Consider the following 24242-nt stretch of genomic DNA (forward strand, 5'->3'; position numbering starts at 1 on the left):
AGGAGCCGCTGCTGACCGCGGCCCCGGCCGAGGTTAAGCCCCAGATAAGGGCACGGAGCACTTTCCCCGGCCGAGGGGCTGTAGGTAACCGGCAGTGAGTGACAGGCTGCTGCGAGCCGCGGGCCGGCCGGGAGGGGCGGACACCGAGGCCGCAGCCGCTGCTGTGTCCGCCACACCGGGCAGTGCTCGGCGGCACCCCCGCTGCCGGGAGGGAACCGAGACACCGCTCGCCCTCTCCAGCACCGAGCCAGCCCTTCGGCTCTGCGGGCGGTGTCCGAACAGAGCGGACCCCGATTCTTCCCACGAGCACTGGCTCGGTGGAAGGACCCGTCCTTCCCGCACTGCACGGTACCGCACGGTACGGCACGGCTCAGCAGGTAGTGCGTTGTGCTGCGTTGCGTTACACTGCACTGCACTGCACTGCATTGCGCTGCTGCCCTCCCGAGCGGCGAGGAGAGCCGAAGCGCGGTGCCCCGGTGTGCCCGCCCCGCCGCAGGGCCGCCCCGGCGGGCGGCGAACGTTCCAGACCCCCCACGCTGCGGCAGCGGCGGCGGGACGGGGCTGGGCGGGGCGCGGCGGGACGGGGGCGCGGCCAAACGGAGCCGGCCCGCGCGGGGTCTTGAGGGAAATGTAGTTCACTATCCGCAGTGAAGGAGTGCCTAGGTCTGAGGAGCGGACTACATCTCCCGTGGGGCACCAGGAAGGAGCGGCCGCCGCAGCGCCCGCCCGCAGGCGCAGTGGGGACGCCGGAACCGCTATAAGCGGCGTTGTTTGGGTTTGCGGCCGCGGAGCGGAGAAGCTGCGGCGGGGCCGTCGGCGGGCGGAGGTGAGTGCGGCTGGTGCTGGGGGCGAGCGAGCCTTGGTGTGGTGAGGAGGCGGCTTTGCTGTCCCCTCTCCTGTCAGGAGCCCGGCCGAGCAGCCCCCTCAGCTCGCCCCCGGTGAAGGGGCTGCGCGGTGCCCTCTCCCGCCGCGCTCTGTCCCGCCCCGGCTGCAGCCGGGCGCACCTGTCCCTGGGCGGGGCGGCTCCCGTGCTTGCGGCAGTGCGGCGGAGACACGGGGGGGCCGGGGAAGAGCGGAGGGGGCTCCCCCGGGCTGCTGGGGGGTGTCCGGCCGGGGGGGCTGTCCCGCATCCCTGCCGCGGGCGGGGCGCGGAGCCCGCGGTGCAGCATCCCCGCCCCGCGGCGCTCTCGTCGGGGAGAGATGAGAGATGCTGCAGCGGCGGAGCCCTGGCAGCCCCGCGCAGCCCGGCAGAGCCGCTGGTGCAGTCTGACCACAGTAGCGCAGGCAGGCGTCTCCCATCGCCTTAGTTGCAGGCGGGTGGCAGAATGCGATAACACTGAGTTGTAAAACAGGGTCTCGCAGAGTGGAGTGATTTTTGTCTTCCAGGCTCTGGTTCTCCTTCTGACCTTTCAGTGCAGTTTGATAGACTGGGTGGAAACCTGCAGCACTGAAGGTGTGACTCATTCCTGTGCACGTCTGTACTTAATTATAGCTCAAGCCTATGGAGTAAGTGAGCAATGCTATGGAAAAGGGACACAGTTTTCTCCAGAGTGTTTCTACTGACTAATGTTATTAAGTGATCTCTCCAGAGAGATTGGTTTTGCAAAACTTTGTACCAATGAATTATTGTATATATGTAATTTCAAACTCTTTACAAAAGATTTTGGGGATTTGGTCTTCCCAGGCAAGTTTCTCACAGTTTCAGCTAAATGCTGTAGCTATTGCTTTAATCTGTCAGATTGCATAATTGTGTTTCAGAGATCTAAGGGAGGAACTATGACAGCGCTCTAGTGCATTGAGGATCATTGTACTATTTGATTACCTCAGGGTATGTTTAAACTAGTTCATGAGAAGTTAGTCTTGCATGGACTTTGAAAGCCACGTTATTATGGCGCTGTTGTAATATAACTCACTATTGCGTATTGATTTTGATTCTGAAAATTAACTTTAAAAATAGGTGACTAAAAGTAACTGGTGTATTTGTCACGGCACATAATGAAGGGGAATTTAATTGTTTTTCAGATACTTGAGGTGAAAGCACACGTGTAAACCCTGGCGTTTACAGAAGATGAAAGACATCGACATAGGAAAAGAGTACATTATACCCAGTCCTGGGTATAGGAGTGTGAGGGAGAGAGCTGACTCGGTGCAGCATGAAGAGCAGGAAGAGCCTACTTTTCAGCATTCTAAACTTAAGGTCAGTTTCTTTTTCATTGTTTATTTTGCAGTCTTTCTGCTTATTAAATTGCATGCAGCAGCCTTTTTGTTGTGCTAGCTGTATATAGATTTGCTGCATTGAAGGTCAATAATGAGTATTGCCTATTGTGTGGAAGAGGTCATTCCAAAGGGTGCTGTAGCTATTTTGATACCAGGTCTTAGCACTTACTAAGCATTTTTCACTTTTAAGTGTGGCTTTTCAGTAACATTTGAGCAAAACTTTTTTCTAGTATTCAGCTATTGATGTGAATCAAGGAAGTTTTTTAAACCTTTGTGTTTTAGAGAATCATTACAACCAAGGAAGAGCAGTGAAGCACTCGGCACAAATCATGCACCATTCAGTGTTGGCAGCTGAAAAAACTCTTAATCATGCCATGGTTGTTTCAAGGATTAATTTTCTAAAACAGATGTCTAGCTTGCTCTAGTAGCTTGACTTTTTTACTTTCCCCTCAGATGAAAGTAATTATTATTGAAGGTGTTCTTGAACATCTGTGTATTTAACATGGTGAGGTATCATCATAATTCTAGTTTATTTTGAGAGCTGGGTCTTGAAATAACCACTGGCTTAAAGCTAGCCTGTCATTGTTCAGAGCTTCTAATTTTTAAAGCTTGTTTTCACTAGGAAGAGTGCATATACTACCAAGTGCTATTAGGAAAAAGGCTCAGAGAAATGGAAACACCCATGCTGATGAAAGATATGGTTAGAAACTAATAACCTCTGCTAGCTGAAGAAGGTTAAAGGTATTCCAGTGCTAGCATTCAGAGCAGCTAATATTTTCTTGCATATCCTGTTCTTGACCTTTTCTGAAATACTCCAAGGACTGATATATATGTATACACACTGTAGATTTTTCTCAAGACAAACAAATAAAGTTAATAGTGCTTCTGTCTGATTTTTCACAATGATGAGTTCCTTGCAGGTGTGCTGCTGGTCATTCCACGTAGATTTTCTGTGAGAGGGTTGGAAATAGGGGAACTTTCTGTATTTGTAAGGAGGAATTGTGAAGACCTCTAGAGAGGCTTAATCTTTGCTGGTTACAGTAGCTGCTGAGATACTCTATTTCAGCTTCCCTCCTTTCTGTGGGTTTGAGGGTTTCCCAGGGCTGCTCTGCTGATTGGGATTGGAGAGCTGAGCTCTGCAGCAGTGAGTGCAGCCTGCAGGCCCTGCAGCTCCAGTGTCCCCACAGGCTCTATGACTCAGCAAGTGCTGCTGCCGTGTTCAGCAAGGTGGTGTCTGATTGCATTACAGCAGGCACCGATGCACAGCCGAGCCCTCAAGCCACCGTGTGGGTTTTTATGTTATGGCTTTTGTCATGTTGATGTCATGGGCTTGCCACCCACCCTGCCCTGTCCAGTAGCAAATCTGCTCTGTCAAATTACTGGTGACAACAGTGATGCCATTGGTGGGCAGCTCTGTTTCCTGACCAGTGGCAGTGGAGTTCAGCAGTAATCATTGCATGTTATCTCTCCCTTTTGGTCTGCATCATATAATCAGATTTAACTTTTAAAGGAAACAAGCCTTATCTTACCTGTAGATTTTTAATTAAATGAAACCATGAAACCAGCATATTTGTGGGTACTTTTATTTTTTTATTCCTTTTTTTTTTCTTTTCTTTTGTGGAGACTGAAAGTCAGCTAAATCCTGCATGTCTGTACAGCCTGGCATGAAAATCTCTGTGAGGCAGCTTCATGTCAGCTTCTCTGTTGCTGGTCTTTTTTACCCTTTTACCCATTCCATTTGATATGCTGCCTATGACTACAGGGTAGTACACACAGATAATTGATTGCAAAACAGGGGTTCTGTGAACTTGTGAATACTGATGTAAGAGGAGGGCTTACCCAAGCTCATACATTGAACTTTATCTTGTTTGTTCTCTTTGAGTAGAAGAATGAACTGAACTTGTTTTGCTAATGGCATCTTATGGCTCTGATAGGATTCCCACTTTACTTGGCCATTATCTTGTTCAGTATGCCAAGGTTGTGTTAATTTCTAGCTCAGACGTTGGTACCGTTTTTGTTTTGCTACCCTTGCAGCTCGGGTGCAGACACAGACACAAACAGCTTTGAATTTGTTGCTACATGTCAGTGAGATAAATCCTGCTTGCTTGCAGAATACTATGGTTAAGTAAAAGGAGAGGTATTCATAACACCTTATCTAAGGTAGGCATTCATGTTTGTGTACCAAGTTTTTCCCTTTCTAGTTGAAACAAGCTCTGGTTTCAGCAGCGTACTTGGCTTAGGGAAGAGCAAAGACTCCCCTTTCATAAAGCTGAGCTTTGTCTGTTTGGTTAAGCACTTTCCCCCTGCATGTAAGGAAATGGTAGAAGCTGTGAAGAAAATGGTGTTTCAAGGGAAGAGAAGGAACTCTGTCCTTTGCTACTGTATCTTTTGTGGAACCTGGATTGGGTTAGATGCCCAAATTGACTTGGCACAGCTGGTGGCAGAACACCACAGAGAGCTGATGTGATGAGGAAGGGTAGGACCACAGCAGTTCAGATAGAGGGATAAGCCTGTAGTGGAATTCTCACTTGGACAACAGGGTCCCAGTGTACCATCAATAGAGATGTTGTGACTCTCAAATTTCTTGTAGGAAATCTGGCTCAGATTTGAATTAGGTTGACCAGAAAATGACTAAGCTGTAAGCATGATCTGTATTGCCAGGAAGAAGCTGCAAGCAGATGTAGGCTGTTATTTCACCACGAACTTCAGATCTTTGTGGAAGGCAAGTTTAAGGCTGTTGTGCAGCAGACTTTGACTGCATGAGGTGGCCTTCTTGCTAACATGGTGCACTCTTATAGGGTGAGGTTGAATCCTCTGTGCTCTGGGGACAGTAGTCAAGGGCCACTGGTTCATGGCCAGTGGTGATGACTGCTTCTGGCAGGGCTACAAGTACATTTGGCTGATCAATAATATGACTCATTGGGTTTTTTGTTGCCTGTATTGCTGCATTTTCTGTATCCTTCTTAACTTGAAGCAGACAAGTCTAGTTGATTTTCTGGTCATGATCTTTATAGGTGAAAGACCTGTTTTACCATTGAGCCAAGGTCCCAGAGCTTTGTGTGTCTCTTCTTTGCATTGCAAAAGGTTATATTCAGCTTTCCATTTTCCGTCCTGAAACCTCCATTCTTGTGTTTATTTCCAGCTGAAAGGATGCTGTCTCAAACCACCACAAGTGTGTTCATGACAATAGTGAAAAAGAACTTGCAATTCTTTCCTTGGAAGCTTAAATGCTGCTTGGTCACAGCTTGAAAGATCACATCTCTGAAAGACAGGAGCTTTTCAAATAGGCTTCCTGGAATCATAATTGAAATAATTCTGCAGTATAAGTAGGACTAATCCAACATTTCCTGGCACTTAATGGGAATGTTGCTATAGAAATATGGACCTTTGAAATAGGTGCTTCAGGGCTGAAATTCAAGAAAAAATTATTCAGCTTGTGAATACATATATTCACCTCATGAATAAGTGTCTGCAGTGTGTTCTGATAACAATTGATTTTTAAGTCTTTGGAGACCTTAATGTAGCTTACAAAAGACTCTGAACTACATGTTCCCCCTGCATAGTACCACACTAATTGGGCTTATTGTTTGTGGGGACATGCCTCTGCTGGAGAACTTGTAGGTGCACTTGCTGCCTAGCACAGCAGTGAGTGGTCTTCATCTGTAAAAGCTGTTACATGACCAGTGAGTAATAATTAAGGGATGTTTTGAAATATTGATTTGTACTTACACCTTTAGGACTTTCTGTTCTCAGAATGTGCCTGTGCCCTTCAATTTACATCTTCAGTAATTTTATGTAGTTTTTCTCATGGAAGCAGTGTATTCTGGGGAGGACAGACCCCACTGTCCATGAAATATGCTATAAAATCACAGATGAGGAAAATAAATAATTTATTTTTGGAATGCTCTTGGAATTGGCTTGTCTCAAATGTAGATTTTATTTGATGGAATATCAGGCAATAGAATTTAGCTTTCCTACCCCATTACAATAGAGGAGGATATGACAACAAGCTGCTTCTATGATATACAGAGCTTATGAGAACTCAATTCTTAGAATTCAACTTCCCACGTTAACAATGCTACAGCACTTATTTACAAATTGTACTCCAAGCTGTAGTTGGCTCTGGCTGGAATGTACTGTTCAGGATCAAGTTCTTGCTGCTGAAGGATGATGACTGCATCTGTGGTGAATCTCAAGTGCAAATTGCTGTGTTTCAAGGCACCAGCCAGGGAACTGTAGAGATCACTTCAAACGTGCAGGAAATGTGTTGCTAACTTTAGCTAACAGAAGCCCTACTAATATTCCTGTCCTTACCTTGATCTCTTGTTTTTCAGGTTTGTTTCTGACATCTTTTGCCCAAGACAACAGGGCATGTGATCAGAGCTTGTTGGAACTGATGTAAATCCTTCAAGCACAGATAGCTTTGAAGTGATTTATCACTGAGTATTTAAATAGATCAATTCTGCCTCAACCTCTCTGAAGCATCTGAGTGTCTGAGTCAACTGAACAACAGGTTAAAAATAGGGGTGTGAGTGTAGCCTGGGTGCTTCTGCCTGTGCACTTCCAAGTCCTAGACTGCTTAACTATAAACTGTTATTTGTAGCTGAAGCTGCTGGATGTGTCTGCATATTTTCATAGCTAAGTAAACACTTTTTTACTTTTTCAGGTCAAATGAAATAAAAAATTTAAAATCTTTTTTTGCAACAGTTCTATTATTTTTGAGAACTTTGAACACAATCAGACTAGGTGCAGAAGCAAACACTGGTGGTACTTTCTAAAAGTACATTAATTCCATTATATCCCCAAAGAACTGAGCATATTGGTTACCATCATGTTTTGTTGTTTTACCATTGAACTTCTGCTAGTAAAGCAGTCACTGACACAGTAATCACAGAATCAAGTGATTCTGTCAAGGATCACTTGATGGAAGATCCTAGAATTGTTTAGTGTATGCTTTAGGATGACCCTCTAACCACACTGAAGAAGGGGTATCTCTACCTTCTCTTCCATGCCTAGATGCACATATGCACCAAGGAGCATATCCACAGCCAGTCATGTATCAAAAGTTTATCTGACACTTGGAGGGGGGTTTATGGTATCAGAGATACCACTTAACAGGAGGAGCAAAAAGATGAGGTCTGTGACTGGGCAGAGACATTTTCTAGAGGAACAGTGATATTCTGGATAATTTGCAGCTTCCTTTGGAATGTGACTGCCTTCCCTAGTGCACAGCCATCTTCTTTCCAAGCCTTAGCCACATCATAAAACCTCAGCTCTGACCACATGCTGGTATTGTCTTTGACTACTGTGGGTTGCTGTTCCTTTGTTCAAAGCAGATTTCTAAATCAGCCTGCTCGTGACCAGAAGTGTGTAAGGAGTAGATTAGCTATCAGTGAAGGAAATCTTGCAGTGTCTTTTCCATTGTGGTGTTCTATATTAGTGCTGCAGACATTCTGCTCTATGGCTGTTTCAGAAACTCAGTGTACAGCTATAAAGTGTTCCCAGAAATGTTCACTGCATCTATGCCAAACTATTGGTGAACTTAGCTTGAAGCAACTTAAAATTCACATATATGTGGGGGGTTCTGATGTCTTGGGACACTGAGATGGTTGTTAGTTTTTGGGAATTTGTATCCTAGTGATAAGGAATAGTCAGTCAGTTGTGTTCTGAGCCACAGACAGCAAACAAGCTGTTCCACAAACAAAATCTGTGTTTCAGTTGTTTTTGAGGATGAAGGTTAATGAATTTCAAAGTCAACAAGTTTAGAGCTCTGTGATGTTTAGTTTGAATGTCCTAGTTTACTGTTTGCTTTTGGAAGTGTGTGTTGGTGCAGGAAGGTGAGCTCAGTACAAGATTGTTGTATTAGGCTTGATAAATGCTGTGGTGTCAAGGCTTCTGCTGTCACTTGTTGATTCTACTCAATAGAAGTTGAAGTTCAAGGTCTCCCTGGATGCTCCATGCACTGTACAAAATTCTCCTGTGTAGCTTCTATTGTGACCTGGCTTAGGCATGGCCTGAATAAGGATTGTTACTGAAGAACACCCCCAGCATATGTCAGGGTGTTGGGGTGGTTCAGGAGAGCAGAGCTTACCTGAGCAAGTCAGGAGCCAGATTCTCAGCCTGTGCTGTGTTGGGTTGATCTGCTTAGTGAGGAGTTGGTTTCCCATCTTTGTAGGCAGAGACATGTGGGTTGCCAATTCTAAAGCTGGTTATTAACAATTCCACAGGAGTCTGCTGTTACTGTGCATGAGCTATGTAGTTCCAGTGCTGGATGATCAATGGGCAGCCTTATTTTGAATGAATCCTAGAACCTTTGCTTACAAGATCATGAATACTGGTTTTAATGCAAAACAAGACAGGAATTCATGGATACCACAAGCCTAAGCACATGCATCACTGCTTATCAGATGCATTCATAGCAGCTACATTTCCAAAGTCCTAAAACAAACACTTCATGCCAAACTCTATATTTCTTGGATTGCAGGAATAAGTGGATTTGCTAGGAAAGAGTTGAGAACATCTCACCTCAAAGCTGATGCTGGCCAGAATTCAAGGGCAAGGTAAAATAAGAAATATTCCTGTAAGAAGCTGATATACCCGTCTTCACCAGGGATGTTTTGTGCCTCAAGTGAAAGTGTTCAATATATGTGACTAGAATACTCAGGCTTATGAGATGCACATAGCCTGACCTTGTTTGGCTGCAGAACCTTGATATCAGTACCAAGCACTATTGGGAAACTTCTGCTTTAACCTGAGGATGCATAAACCCAGGCTAGCTTTGAAACCATGACTCCAGTGTTAATACAATTTCTGCTAATCCTGGCCCAGAAAAGTAACAACGGATCTGGTGTAATCAAGTCACATGTAACTGTTAAAGTGGACTCCAAGCTTTCCTATCTCTGAACTGTTGTGGTAAATCAGAATGTTTCTCAACAGTTAATTTGTATCTTTTAAGTGAAATATGACGCAGCTGTACTTATTCCTGCATTTGGCTTTGTGTTAGGTGCTGTGAAGAGCTGTTCTTCCAGGTAGCAGAAGCTAAGAAGGCAGCAGAGACATGAAGTTTTATTTATGCCCCCTTTTTCAGGAGGTTGAAGAAAATGGAGTCTCTGACTTCTTGATCTGATTCTTCCATGGAAATTGTAACCATAATTTCTAGGCATCTGACACTGTCTGATGGTCTCACCTTGGTGCTGTGTGAATGCAGCTGTGCTGTCTGTACTTTGCAGTCAATGTGTGCAGGTGCCTAAAGGATCAATGTCTCCTTCCTGACACCCACTGTCTGATCTAGCCCAGTGCCTGCTCCTTGTTGCTCCAGCGTCAGGGAGACAGCTGGTATGGGTGGATGATACACCAAACTAGTCTTAAATAGGCTCATGTTTTAATCAGACAGGGTATTATAAAGTATCCTAGCTACAGAGAAGGCTGGGAGCCTAATGCTGCAAATCCCCTTGTTAATATTTTTATAGATTGTGTATTGCATCAAATCCAGTGAAAGGAGAATTGTCTTAGTAGACCATCAAGTTCATGGTGCATTGCTGCGTCACCAAGCAGCTGCGGACTTGACAATGCTTGGACCTGCAAACCTATTTGATTTTCAGATGCTCTGGGGTTTGATGATTTGCAGTCTGGACAATGCTTTAGGGGTTGCCTGTGCTACCTGCAGAAGCAGTGTAAATACCCTTTACCCCTTTGTGGAGGTATTCTTGGACCCAGAGGAATTTCTGGGAAGAATGTAATTAATACTTCAAAGGATCTTTTCCTAGGCTCTGGTTTTTTTTAGTTGTGCTTAAGCTAAATGGAACAGTTGGTTTGTTGCTTCCCTTCCCCAGCCCATACAAGCCAATCACTAATCTTGTTTTGTAACACCAATCTTTTAATGAAGTCTTTAAATATTTTTAAATTGCTCTTCATCCTGGAGTTGTAAAATGGTGAATGCTTTAAGCTCTGAGCAGATCTGGTGATGATGGAATTATCTCATCACATGCCCACCTAGTTCTGAGCTCTACTCTTCTGGTCTCTGGGTTTCCCATTTGCCTCTCCTTGCTGGGAACTTTAAAGGCATGAGGAAGCCTGCTGAGCTCTGGCTGCTAAGTGCAAGAGATAGGAGTTCTGTTCTGCAGTGTTGCAGCTCAGAGACCTTTACAACTTAAATCAAACAATTTTAACTCTGTAATAATAATTCAACCACAGTAGCTTTAGTATTCTATGTCAGTTGCAAGGATTATTTAAAAAGTAGTTACAGGTCTGTTCTAGTTTCCTGTCAGCTGCTGGTAGGACCAGAAGAGATGCAGCTTCTTCCCTGCTGTGATTTGAGCCCTGGAAGTGTTCTTCCTTGGGGAAGAAGGGACAAAGCTCTTTGGGGGGTTTGGGTTGTATGCACATATCAGATTCTCTAGCTCTCTTTCTTCAGGCTTTATGTACCTCTCGAATACCTGTACCTTTATTCCTTTTATCTAGCCAGCTGAAAAATCTTAAGTTTATGCTATTCCAAGCCCCATTGTTATTACTGCTCAAGGAAAGTAAGTTTAAGTATAATACCCTTTTTGAACTGAAGTGACAAGAGGCATAGTCTGGTGTTCAAAAAGGGTGCAAACCCTAGGGTTTTTTAAGTGTTATGCTAATGTTTTCTGCTTTATCCTTTTTGTCTTTTGTAATAATTCTTCATTTTTTTGACCTTTTGTTGGTGCTGAGTAGTCATCTGCTGTTTCTCAATGCATGTCTGATTGAATCTTCCTCTCCCAGTTAGCAATATCTGATTTAGACTTGTTTTGTTTCTGTGAGCATTTCTTTGGAGTTATCAGTACCATGTTGTATCACTCATTTAATTGCTTGTTTTGGCATATTAATAAGTTGATGAATTAGAAAAAGTGCATTTTAATTTATTTTTTATGTTTATTAGACATTTATTTCAAGAGCAGAGCTGGAGCCTGTTGTAGCACATTAGTAATGTCTCAAGGCATTGGTTTCCAAGAAAACTGTGCACACATGAAGGCAATCAGAAAACCTAATCAGAAACCTAAATTAAGTGTTGGGGTTGTTTTGGTTTTTTTACTTCAGTCTTTTGTTCCTGAAGTGGATTGTAGAACAACTTAGGAGCCTCACTTCTTCCTGATAAACTCTGCTTTGAAGATTTTCTAATCTTCAGAGAACTACACAGAACTCTGGAGTTGTTCTTAAATCCTAATTGTACAGTGGTGTGATGCATTTGTTTCTTGGTAGGGATGTGGGATTTTGACAATCTCACCAAGATGGAGATGAGCAGTGCTCTCAGTGTGGTTGTGTTTGTCTCTATGGCAAGACATCATAAAGGCAGTGCCCTTGTCTTTATCAGTCCAGCTTTTCCACATTTGCTGAGAGAACTCTTGAGCAGCTCTGAAGAGTTTAATTATTTTTCACAGTGATTGTTTATGAATATTATCTTTGGACTGTCTAAACCCCTTGCAATTGTGCTTACTTATTAAAAAGCTATTCTTGTTTCTAAGTGGGTGAATCTATTTTTATGCTCATCAACATAGTGTTTTCTGTTTTGGAAGTTTTTTTTTTTTTTTTTAACTTATAGGCACTTTTTTGGTGTGCTCCAAAAATCAGTGTTTATACAACTAGTTTATGGCATCACTTAGAAACAAGTGTGTTATCAGCAACAAGATGTTTGGGCAGATCTGCCCTGGGCCTCTTGTGGGGGTAACACAACAAACCAGTTAAAAATTCCTCTGCTGTATCCAGAAAAGAGGTGGTGCAGAACTCTTCCCTGCTACTGACTCCTTTGGGATGTTTATGGCAGGTCCCTTATTAATGCTAATTTGCATGGTTTAGTAAGACAGTGTTGCCTTAGTGAGTCAGTAATTTAATATAAATTGAGTGAAAAGTCTTTTAATTCAGATTTCAAGTACTGTGTATTTTGAGTCACTCTGTGTCATAAGGTTTTAATATTCTTTTGTTTCTGTGTTATTTGGCTATTTTTCTTCCCATAGCTTTAGGTGATAGCTTAGCAAATATGTTTTTTGAGATAGAACCATGGATTGTTGACACCATGCTTAGACACTGTTTAAGTACTTTGGTTAAGTAAATAAGGGACAGATTAATGACATTTTCAGTTTCCTGTTCTTATCCTTCTCATGAGTGGAAATAGTGTCTTAGTGTGCTATACTATTACATGTTAACATGGTACCAAGACCATGGTAAATGGTGACACTTCCAAAAACAGTTACAGGACTTGGAAGTCAGGAACCAAGTGTTTGCATTTAATCTGTGTAGGAGGCTACAACGCATCGCAGTTGTTTCTTTTCAAGGAAACAAGCTAACTTGGCTCTGATAGGTCAACTAATAAAGGTAGAATCATAGTATCTTTGTAAGACCTTCAGGAAGATGTTTACCTCAGAATTTTTTTTCCCTACAAAGTAGCACAGGTGTAATAAACTGGAATACAAGCATGTAACGTGGTTCAGCAATAAATGGTACATCAAGTTAGCAGAACCAGTCAAGGGCCCTCTGCCAGTACAGATAACAGGCTCATCTCCTCATGAACTTTTGCCACATCTGGCTGCTCACCAAAAGATTTGTTTGAACTTTGCAACATTTTGACTATCCTGTATCACTGCTGTTCCTCTGCTTGGATTAGCATTTAAGTCTGCCTTTCCCTGGGGCTATGGAAACCCTCCCCGAGATAAGGTTTGCCCTTTAAGTAAGTGGCTGTTACCAAAGTTGCTGAGCCATTGAGAAACTGTGCCTGGGAGCAGAGAAAAAAATTGTAATTTTTGTTACATTTAGATTAGGGAAAAAGAGAAAAAAACAGGAAATTTGATAAAAGTAAGTACAATTCTACTTAGTGTGTATTTGTTTTTTAAAATTTAATCTAAAGTGGTTTTGAAGAAGAGACTTTAGTAGAATTCTGAAAATACTTTGTATTTTCTGTGGCTAAGAATATCTAAATTATACTAAGAGGGTATAAATTCATCAAGGAAATGTCTTAATTTTACTGCATAAGCCAGTCATTGATTTCCTGAGCTAATGTCATAGGTACTTGATGTTGTCATCTTTCTCTATAGTATTCCCTGTGGCAGGATTAGTCTGGTCTATCCATTTATCCTTTGAATGCAATGGTGCAATACTGGTACTGATTTGTTTTACAAATGCAGCAGTCTAACACAGATCTAGAAGCTGTGCCTTCCATGACTTTGCTGCCAGGATGAAGCCTGTGGTCTAAGACATTGAAATGACTGTGAGTGTTGCACAATAATTTGCAGAAGAAAGAGGTGCAAAATTGCTGGAGATGGGAGTCATGGACTTCAAATGTAGTTTTGAAGTCTGAATCTGTTGTCTTTCTTGTAAAAGCAGATTGAATGCCAGGATGCCTTGGAAGCAGCAGCTCGGGCAGAGGGCCTGCCACTGGACATCTCTGTGCATTCCCAGCTGAGAATGCTGGATGAAGAGCATCACAAGGGCAAATACCACCATGGTCTGAATGCACTGAAACCCATACGGACCACTTCCAAGTACGTCTTTAGGCTACCACAGAACTCATACAGCATTTGCTTTTCAAACCAAAAGCAGAATTGCAGATGTAGGTCTGCTGACTGGTACTGGAAACATCAGAATTTGTTTAGCAAGTGTGGCTGGCATGGATCATTTGGTACTCTGAGTGCTTTCAATGAGAGGAGGCTTTGTTTTTCTGGAAGATTGACATTTCCTGTTTCCTTTTTCATTTGTTTGTGATTTTTCTTTAATTCTTTTAGACACCAGCACCCGGTTGATAATGCTGGGCTTTTTTCCTCCATGACCTTCTCCTGGCTCACTCCTTTGGCCCACAGAGCATACAAGAAAGGGGAATTGTTTATGGATGATGTGTGGTCTTTGTCAAGGCATGAGTCTTCAGATGTCAACTGCAGAAGGTGAAGACATATATTTCATTATTATTTTCTTGTTTCTATTTATGATGTTATTACGTGCAGGCAATGGTATAGTGTTGCCCTAGAAGAACAGCACTGACATTTTGTTTTGCCTTTTTCAGAATGGTGGATTTCACTTCCATCTTTCAGAGACAGTTTTCTCATTCAGCAGAGTTTCTGTAGCCTTGTTGATTTCAGTGAAATTAGGGGATTATATCTTTAGGAGTGTTTTACAATTATTCTGATTTTGCATGTCTTAAAAATTTGTTTTAATAGAAAACCAGATTATTCTCAAGGCTACAGTGAAAAATTCTTGTGCTAAAATGAGAAATGATACTGTCAGTAGCAAGGTGACTTAAATGTGGATCAGATCTTCTGATCAGGCTTACCTTCTATGGTTAATGAGAATTTCTTCAGGTTTTGACTCTGCAGTCTTCAGTCAGTTCAGCAGAGAGACTGTCAGTATATTAAGACTGCCAAAGAAACTCCAGGCAAAGAAAAAGCACTGTGTTTTTCATCCCTCTGTCCTATGGAAGTAACACTACATAGATATGTCTCTTTACATCACAGAGTGTATTTATTTATCTTAATATTATTTTTTGTTGTTCTGAGCTAGGAAGCACTTAGAGTTTTAACAAAGAAGTATGTATGAGACTGTACCTTCTCCCACAGTGAAAAATTTATAGCATGAATAAATGTCATAAATCTTCTGTTTTTATTAGGCTGGAAAGATTGTGGCAGGAAGAACTACAAGAAAATGGGCCTGATGATGCTTCTCTCCGGAGGGTTGTGTGGATTTTCTGCCGCACCAGGCTCATCCTTTCCATAGTGTGTCTGATGATCACGCAGCTTGCGGGTTTCAGTGGACCAGTAAGTAATATCCATCCTTTTTTTAACAACCCCAGAGGGCTCCATCTCATGGCCAACTGTAAAATCTTAAGGTTTCATTGCAGAATCACTTAAATGTTTTGACTAGCTAGAAATTTTGGGGTAAAATTCCAGAGCAATTCAATAATCCAAGATAGGATTCCTACAGCTGATGGATCAGTTGCTGAATACCCAGGCAAGTTCTTGGGGAAGGGAGGGGGAGTTTAGGTATCCTGGAGGAAATGGACTTTGTTTTTTCTCTTTGGTTTTGAGTATAGTTTAAAGTTCTTCCCTAACTGTATAAGCTTAACTGCATAACTTGCTTTTTTCATAAGATTCTTATGTGCAGGTCTTCTTATTGTTTTTCTCTTTGAAATTCTGTAAACTTATCTTGGAATAAAATTCAGTCTGATAAAACCCTAATCTTAAATTATTGGCATCTTCGAGAAGCGGACCGAAACAATTCTGAGAACACTGCTTAAAAACTAATGTGAGCAGGTCTCAAGAAGCCTGTGGGCATAGTCTTTACTGATCCTACGCAGAATGGCCAGACAGGTTTCAGGTAGAAGTGTTAGAAAACGTTGTTGCCTCTAGGAACGACTGCTGTTTGTTACTGAGGGTCTTTATTGAAGATAACAACATGGGACTTGACATTCACACCATTTTTTGTCACCTGTTTGTTGCACATGCTGTGCAGATTTAAAGTTGAAATTTTGACTAAATTTATTCTCTACACATTTCCCTTGAGGAGTAGGAGCAGTATTACTGCTAGTAGTACACGTTTCAGTGTGCTGGTAAGCTGGAGGTTCATTTCTTGGGTAAGTACACTTGGGTGCACTGTTAGGTGAAATGTCTTTTTAAGATGTTTTCCTGCTTTTCAATGTCTTATCAAAAAATGATGTTCTGTTTTTTTTAAGTCTTCTTAAAGTTTGCCTTGTTTCATGTAATATGAATAATGATGAATGTTTCTGTGGTATTGTTCTCTTTGTAATATTTTATAGTTGTCTTTATTATAAAATACATGAACATGCTTTGTTAATTAACAATAAATTATGATTAAGGTTTTAACAGCACTAGCTTTTCCCAAGAAGAGCTTCTGTCATTGTTTCACTACAGGGCTTGAGGAGCTGCTTTTATCTTTAGCAAAGAACTTGCAGCAGGGTTACCCCTAATTTCTGTAGCGTAATGGTCTCAATTTGTCTCAGCCAAACTGTTGAATGAGAGAGAGCCAGAGGGAAAAGGAGAAAACAAACCAGCTTGGTTATGTTGGGGACTGCTGCTATCAATTGATGCTTGATATGGGTAACTTTAAATTATCTACAGACAGTTGCCCATTTACAGACAACCTTATTCATTTTTCTGAATAAGGCCCAATTCATTTTTGGTTCTACCATTTGGCATGAAATTAGGTCTTTACCATCCCTCCTCCCTGTTTTTAAAAATGGCATGCCTCAGGGATATGCCTATGCTGTCTCCTCAGATGTATCAGTGCTTTCTTGTAGTCTTACACCCTTTCAGTCACCTGAAGGTGAGAAGGGAGATCAGGAAAAGCACTTGACTTGACCTCATGTATTGGAGGAAAAATATAAAAGTGGAGTTAAACACTATATTAAACTTCAAAAATTTTAATGCCAACAAATGGCCTGTGGCTTTGCTAATGAGCATTGTGGTGGTTATAACTGGAAAGGAGTTGTTCCAGACTTCCTGTGTGGACTCTTTTGCTTTGGTTGGGTGGCTTTTTTTGGTATCAGATCCTTCAAGGGTCTTCCTCTTTTTTTATTTTGATACATTTTGCATCTGGCACAGAATCTAGACCTATAACCTGATGAGTCAGCTGCATGTGTCAGAGTGCCTTGTAATAACCATCAGAATGTAATAGTATAGGTGATATATTATTTATCTCAAATAAATACTTGCTACTATTTGATCAGCTACCAAAACTTCCAAGTTCTGGTGGAGGAGCAAAGAGGTTTCTTCATTACTAAACATAATTGGTTTAACTCCAGGTCTGAACAATGTACCTGTTTGCTGCTGTTCAGAGCTATTCTTCCCATTTGGGAGATGGGGAAAGTTGCTATTTTAGTGGAGTACAGCTTGACACTTTGGTCAGTTACTGGAGGGGGGAGTGGTAAGCTGTGGGAGGTAAGTGTTCCAGTTTCCCCGTTGGCTCCAGCTGCAGCCTGCCCCGTGCTGTGGCGCGCTGGCTGCAGCAGGGACGCCGGCACTGCAGTGGGACCAGTGACAGAAGCTGTTCTTCAGCATTTTCAGGATGGCTGTTTTCTGCGTCAGGATGAGGCATTCCTGCTGGCCAGAGCCACCGCCAAGAGCAAAGGTAAGGTAATGTTTATTCCATGGGAATGCTTAAGACAGCCAAGCAGCTTGTACCAACTACTACGGTAATAGCCACAGGAGCTCTTTCCCCCCTTAGATTAGTTTCTATGCTGTAATGTTTTTGTTTTGTAAATAACTTTATGCTGAATTCTTTTCATTAAACTAATATGAATTTGAATAGTACTTGTTCAGATGTAAATGTTAATTTTCTGTGACTTTTTTTCCCCTCCCTTTTCAAAATTCTTTAATCTGCTGTTTCCTCTTTTCTTTCTTCCGGAACAAAAATAAATTGGGGTATAATGTAAGCTGGTCTCTATTTCATCATTGGAGATGCTGAATCTATAAAATAGTGCTGCAAAATTGCACTAAAGTTTTGGGAGGAATGAGACCCCAGGAAACATCTGCTATCTTTATACATCCTCTCTTGGAGACTTTCAGCAATGCTGTGGTGTGTGAGAAAATGCTTGCAGTCTACGACCATGCTGAGTTACAGCTCGTGAGGAAAAAGGGGGATTTTCACCCCAATTGCTCAGTGACTCAGTTGCATATGTTGGATTGAATACTGGAAAAAGAAGTCAGTAATCTCCACAGTAACTGCAGAGCAACTGTATGCAGTTGTGATCCAAACAGTTGATGTAAAATTAAATCCAATCAGGAGAAAGTTGGAACACAATAGATCTGTGAATGTGAGCTCCTCACATTTGTTCAGTGGTCGGTATGTAAATTTTCTCAGTGGCCATTCTAGAATCTGATGGACATCTGGCTTTAATTCACACCTGTGAAAAAGAGCAAAATTATTTACAGCATGTTTCCTTGGTTCTGATGTACAGAATTATTTTCCTCTGAACAGATCTCCTTTTTTTTTTTGTTATTTGGTGCTGGGCTGTAGCTATCAAAACCTTTGCTGGAGTTGTGGGGTTTTGTTTTTTTCCTCTCTTCAAACTATACAGAACTCCTACTTGCAAAACATGATTTAGCCAAGAGGACTTCAATGGACTATGATGTGAAAGGCTTCTCAAATATTTTGTTTGGTCTCAGATTTTTTGTTGATTTTTCTTGTGGGCAAAGGTAATTCTCTACTCCGTGCTAGTATATCAAAAGCACCAGTATTTTAAAACATCATTTGTTGAAAAGCTCTCTAGGAAGTCTCTTGGTGTCTGTGAAGCCTTACTGTAGGATACTTTCAAAACCACATTTCAGAATTTGTGCAGCCTCAGAAACCTCCTCTGTTGGGACCTTCAAGTTTGACTTCTTTTGGACTCCATGAACAAACCATTCTGTTTTTGTATCTTTATAATTTTGTATATAGATTTAAATCTAATTTGCTAGAAGCTAAGACTGACTGTTAGATATTAGCCCTTTATAATTATCCTGTATGTGCAGATTGTATGTTTTTACAATGGTCTACCTGTTGTATAGTGTTTTTGAGTTGTTACCATTTAAGATGACAATTCATTTCAAATAAAAGCCTATTGTTTCACAGTTAATGATATTTAATGCTGGTGGTTGTGAATTGTATGATGTTATATTGTGCCATTGGAACACAAAGAACTGGAGTTGGGAATTGGTGATTCTGGGGGCTGTCCTCTTTCTGCAGGTGATGTTTGAAATGTGATTCCTGAGGTAAAGTGTTTATGTTCTTGTGGGAAGAGGGTATGGGGAGGGATTGAATGGTTAATTTTTTTGTCTTTTTTTTTTTTCCTCCCCATCCCCAATGATTTGTGGTATTGCGTACCTTGTGCTTTCTGCTTGTTTTTTTCTTTACTATTAAACTGCTGATGTTTATTTCCAGGAATGTTTTGCAAATGTCCTTCTCACTCTTCCCCTCTACAACTGTAGGTACATTGTTCCTTTTTATCAAATAAGCACGTTTGAAGCAAACCAAAGATAAAATAAAAAAGGTCTTAATGTCACGTAAAGGAATGTTTCTTAATGTGTGCAGATGTATAAGTAGTGACTATATTTTAAAACTCTTCTATATGATAATGCATTGCTTTCAGCTAACTGACACATTTATGTTAAGTTAGAAGACACGGAGGATTAGGAGCGTGCTGCGAGGAATATGGTTCCAAATTAAACTCTCTTTACTTACTAAATTTGACTCAGTGCTTGGCTCTCAGCAGGGCTTGTGTTACAGTACTTCTTGTATTGACACCTTTTACTTCTGGAAAGAAGATGCTTTCTATTTCAAATGGCTCTTTTAAAAGCAAAGTAGCCTAGTTATTTCTAACTTAACATAAAGTTGTTGTATGGTCTTCTGGGGCGATGGGGTGTTCATGCAAGCTTGCATTTCTTCCTGTAGGCCTTCGTTGTGAAACACCTTTTGGAGTATACCCAACAGAGTGAGTCCAACCTGCAGTACAGCTTGTTTTTAGTTTTTGGCATCTTTATGACGGAAGTGGTGCGATCCTGGTCCCTGGCACTAACCTGGGCGCTCAACTATCGCACGGGGGTCAGACTGCGTGGGGCTGTCCTGACCATGGCCTTCAAGAAAATCCTTAAGCTGAAGAACATCAAGGAGAAATCTCTTGGAGAGGTAAGCTGCAGCCTTGTTTTGGAAATGGCAATGTGAAAAGGGATGTGTAATACATTCCTTTGAGAATGAGCTGTGCCTTAAATCTAAATTATCTGTTCTGTTTTTCAGCTCATAAATGTTTGCTCCAATGATGGTCAGAGGATGTTTGAAGCTGCAGCAGTTGGCAGTTTGCTGGCTGGGGGCCCTATTGTGGCCATCTTGGGAATGGTTTATAATGTGATTATTCTGGGTCCAACAGGCTTCTTGGGATCTGCTGTTTTCATCCTCTTCTACCCAGCAATGGTGAGTTGGAAAGAGTTAAGAGTTACTTCATTCTTCTTAGGCCAGACAAATGTATAGTTCTGAATAGAAGATATCAAAATGTGCTAGGTTTAGCCAGTTGATGGCATTGCAGAAAGCAGACAGCCAGAAAGGTTTAGCCAGTTTATGGCATTGCACTTCATTGAAGGCATTTACCAAGATAGTGTATGAAGCAGAAATATGGAATCAGGAAGCTCAAAGTGATAAAATTAGAAAATGGGGATCGGAAAGCTGATAGATCTGGCTGAGAATAATATTCATAGCTAAATGAAACTACAGAATATTAAGGTGCTCATGATTGATGTTGGAAAGATATGAGGGCCTCTAGCTTGTGTATGGGTGCTCAGTGTTGCATAAGCAGTGTTCTTTGATTTCTTGACTCAATGCAAGATGCTGAAAAACACCACATCTTCTTGATGAGATACTCCTGCTTCTGCTGAGCTGTGAAATGGGCTAGTTCAAGCCAAAATCTTCTTGCCTATAAAATGTAAGACTACTGGAGATTTGTCACTGTGTTCATAATACATGTGTTATAAACAATGGAGGCTGAATACTGTGAGGTTCACTGTGGTCCAATTTATCTGGCTAAAAGTAAGGATTATGTAGTGGGAGTTGCATTTTAGAGGGGAATGAGGAGCGGAGTTTGAACATGTTTTCCAGTTCTTTCCAGCAGTCCTCCTTTATTGATGGAGACTTCAAAAGAGTTTGCAGGTGTGTGAAGAAAGGCAAGGAGCTAAGACTTCCTGAAGTAGTGTGTTAGGTTTGAATTTCAGACCAGGAATGGGATGAATGTAAGAGTAGCAGATACTTTAAAACATATCAAACACAACTTTCTGGTTTTAGATTAGTTTAGTAAAAATGTTAAAAACTGTTTTACTGCCTTCATAGCACTGGCATGGATGAGAAATTGATCTGACTGGGCAAAGTCCTGATTTGCCTTACAGAGTCAGGTTAAAAGTCTGGCTAAAGTGGGGGTCAGCTTCATGTGTCTTCAGGTTAACTTTGTGCTTCAGAAACTTTAACTGAACTAGTACTAATCAATACTGGTAAAAGTGCACACCTTTATTCTCTCAAATTTTTATTGAAATTTGCTCTCACAGGTCTGGTGCTTGGGGCAGGAGGAAATGAATGATGTTCCCAGCCTGAGTTATGTTAGGGCAGCAGTTTCCTGGCCCTATCCCTGAATCCCCTTTTCAGATTAAAAATTCATTTTCTCTGGTAATTAGGAATTTAAGGTACTTGCTTTTCCTGAGTTGTCATTAATGTTTCATGGTGTTTTTTGTTTCAGATGTTTGTGTCACGCCTCACAGCTTATTTCAGAAGAAAATGTGTAGCAACAACAGATGAACGTGTGCAAAAGATGAATGAAGTTCTTAATTACATTAAATTCATTAAAATGTATGCCTGGGTGAAACCATTTTCTCAGAATGTTCAAAGTGAGTTCCCACAGTCTGTGAATGTCTCCTTTGCTGCAGATGCCCCACTGCTTTGTAGCCTGGTGCATCCTGACTTTGTGCTGTAGGTGCTGCTGTACAAGCAGTGTAAGAACTGTCCTTCAGGCTCCTCTCTGTTATGCACAGTGGGTTGGACAAACAGACCTGCTTCTAAAATTTCACCTTCTGGTGTAATGATGTTTGTGGCATGACACAAATTTTCCATTTTCTTCCTCTTTTATCACTTAAAAAATCCCTATATTTGTGTGGAGATTAGACCATTATAGTTTCCCCCTCTATAATTACTTTCCTTTGAGAATGTTTATAATGTGATAAGGGTATAATGTGATAATGTGAAAGGGTAGAGTTAGGCCTCTTACTCACTGTTTATAGTGCTATGCTATCTGTTTTGTGTATGTACCCCCTGAATCTCAGTTCAAATGTGGTGCCCCTCTTGGTATCTCTAGAAATTCGTGAGGAGGAACGCAAAATCTTGGAGCGTGCAGGCTACTTCCAGAGCATCACTGTGGGAGTGGCTCCCATTGTTGTTGTCATTGCCAGCGTGGTGACCTTTTCTGTCCATATGATCCTTGGCTATGACCTTACAGCAGCTCAGGTAAGCTGTTGGAAATATTCTTTATGCTTTTGCTTCTGTAGCTTTTGTGCTGAGCCATTTCTTGTGTGGCTGTGCCCATGTGGCCAGGCTGTGTCCTGGCTCACAGAAGTTCATTATGGCTGTGACAGCAGCAGGTGGAGTCTTATATTTTGCACAAAAAGGCTCTCGGTGCTCTTTTGTCCTGACCTTCCTCAGAACAGGTTTTGGGCTGAATATAAATAAGTGCTCCTCTTTGGATGGGATGTTGGGGATTACTGGATGTTTTTGTTTTGCAGTATGCTTGGATGCAAACAGCACAAATGTCTAAAAATAGGATGTGAATTTGTGCCTTCACTAGTAGGTTAATGTGGAATTTGACCTGCAAACAGAACAAGTTGTCATGGTCTGTTAAAAGCACTAGAGGAGGAGTTGGGTAGATTTGCTGTTTGAGAATATGTTGAATATTTAAATGGTTGTTCTTGGACTGGGCCTTTTCTATGGTTTTGACTTGCTGCTGTGCCATTTCAGCTTTTAGAAGGCTGGAGCTGTTAGAATGTTGCATCCAAGTGTGATTATTTTCCTTGTCTCGCTTTTAGGCATTCACAGTGGTCACTGTCTTTAACTCAATGACTTTTGCTCTCAAAGTAACTCCGTTCTCAGTGAAGTCTCTGTCTGAGGCATCTGTTTCTGTTGACAGATTTAAGGTAAGCAGTCATTTGGCCTCACATTTTCTCTGTAAGTGTGGAGTGTTGTATGTGTTCAGTAGATGCAAAGGGAAGGTAATATGATTTTAATGGCAGAGAAGTTATATTTCTTTACACTTAGCATTCTAGATTATTTGATTTTGCAAGAGATACAAATGTAGTGAAGGAATATTAGCGGTTCAAAAATAAAATAATACCACTGTGAGAAGCAAAATAGTCTGATTCAAAGATTTTGAGATTTTGAAGTTGGCCACAGGATGAGATAAGAGTGAAAGACTCAGTGGCTCACTGTATAATAATTTTTAACTCCATTTTAAGAACATTTATATGAAAAGACTACAACATGTGTACAATGAAATTTTATGGCTTGCTAATAAAGCTTTTTGAAAATATCAGGTGTTAGGTAAGCAGGTTGATAAAAAACAGTGGGGTTTTATCTGTGGTCATAGAACCCTGAGGTTTTATATTTCCAGACCAGATTAAGTGACTGAAATTCCTCTATATCAGTAAAATGGAGTTGTGATCTGGCAAAACAGATCTATGGCAGAAAATGTAAAACCCTGATAATGAACAATCTTACCTCCCATCATGGGGATTGGAGGATGAATACACTGTGTGTATTTTATGAACTCAGAGGGGAGACCTTTACTTTGTCTTGTCTCTTGAAGATAACAGTGCATTGCACACTGTGGAAATTTCCAGAATGGAAAATAGCACTTTCCAAATAGAAACCTTCACAAGCATTGACAGATACATGGATTCTGTGTAATGCATTCATGAAATAAACCTCTGTATGAGAAAACCAGGATATGTAGAGTGATTTTGAGATTCCATTGCTTTTAAGCAATTTTGCTTCATCTTCTGAGTCAGCCTAAAATCAGACTTGCTTAAATCTAAGTGCACTAAAGGGAATTTTGTGGGAGGGATGAGAAGTAAAAGGAAATTGAATTTCTCCCAGTTTGCCTATAAATTGTGTAGGAAATGTAGCATAAGGTGAGAATACTCTGACATCACAGTAAAAATGTAATTGACTTTTTGGCTCTGTAAAAGAGTATGAGCTTTCTTATGAATGTGTGATTCAGACATAGCAATTGCAAGAATAGATAAGGCTGGGAATTGAGAAGTTTTAGTCACATAAAAACTACTTCGTTTAAAACAAATTTTGTAAATGGAAAACATTTTATCTTGTAATTAAACTGTGTGAAAAAATGTCTTCCTGATCTGTTGATTGTAAATACTGATGGATGTGGTGGAAAACGTGATACAGTTGACTGACTTCTTGCCAAGCAGCCTGAGATAGATCAGCTACACTTGTGCAAGATGACTTTTTCCAGCAGAAAAGTTGATGGGTAAAGGCTCAAGTTAAAAGCC

The 24242-nt window shown here is 41.3% G+C and overlaps 1 protein-coding gene across 5 annotated transcripts in view; it reads left to right on the forward strand.

The window, feature by feature from the left end:
- The first annotated feature begins 700 nt into the window (after positions 1-700).
- The window catches only part of ABCC5 (ATP binding cassette subfamily C member 5), a 67657-nt gene continuing 44115 nt past the window's right edge, over positions 701-24242 (forward strand). For 2 of the 5 annotated variants that reach the window (XM_059479087.1, XM_059479088.1), the window contains exons 1-10: positions 701-826; positions 2023-2197; positions 13555-13712; positions 13953-14108; positions 14828-14975; positions 19606-19839; positions 19948-20121; positions 21428-21575; positions 22040-22188; positions 22764-22871. In XM_059479087.1, the coding sequence (XP_059335070.1) occupies positions 2069-2197; positions 13555-13712; positions 13953-14108; positions 14828-14975; positions 19606-19839; positions 19948-20121; positions 21428-21575; positions 22040-22188; positions 22764-22871 (1404 nt within the window). In that variant the 5' untranslated portion in view covers positions 701-826; positions 2023-2068. Of the gene's footprint in view, positions 827-1386; positions 1454-2022; positions 2198-13551; positions 13713-13952; positions 14109-14827; positions 14976-19605; positions 19840-19947; positions 20122-21427; positions 21576-22039; positions 22189-22763; positions 22872-24242 lie in introns of all 5 variants that reach the window. The other 3 variants (XM_059479091.1, XM_059479085.1, XM_059479089.1) reach the window with 3 other exon arrangements.

The sequence above is a fragment of the Ammospiza nelsoni genome, chromosome 10 (assembly GCF_027579445.1).
Source record: "Ammospiza nelsoni isolate bAmmNel1 chromosome 10, bAmmNel1.pri, whole genome shotgun sequence".
Taxonomy (NCBI): Eukaryota; Metazoa; Chordata; class Aves; order Passeriformes; family Passerellidae; genus Ammospiza; species Ammospiza nelsoni.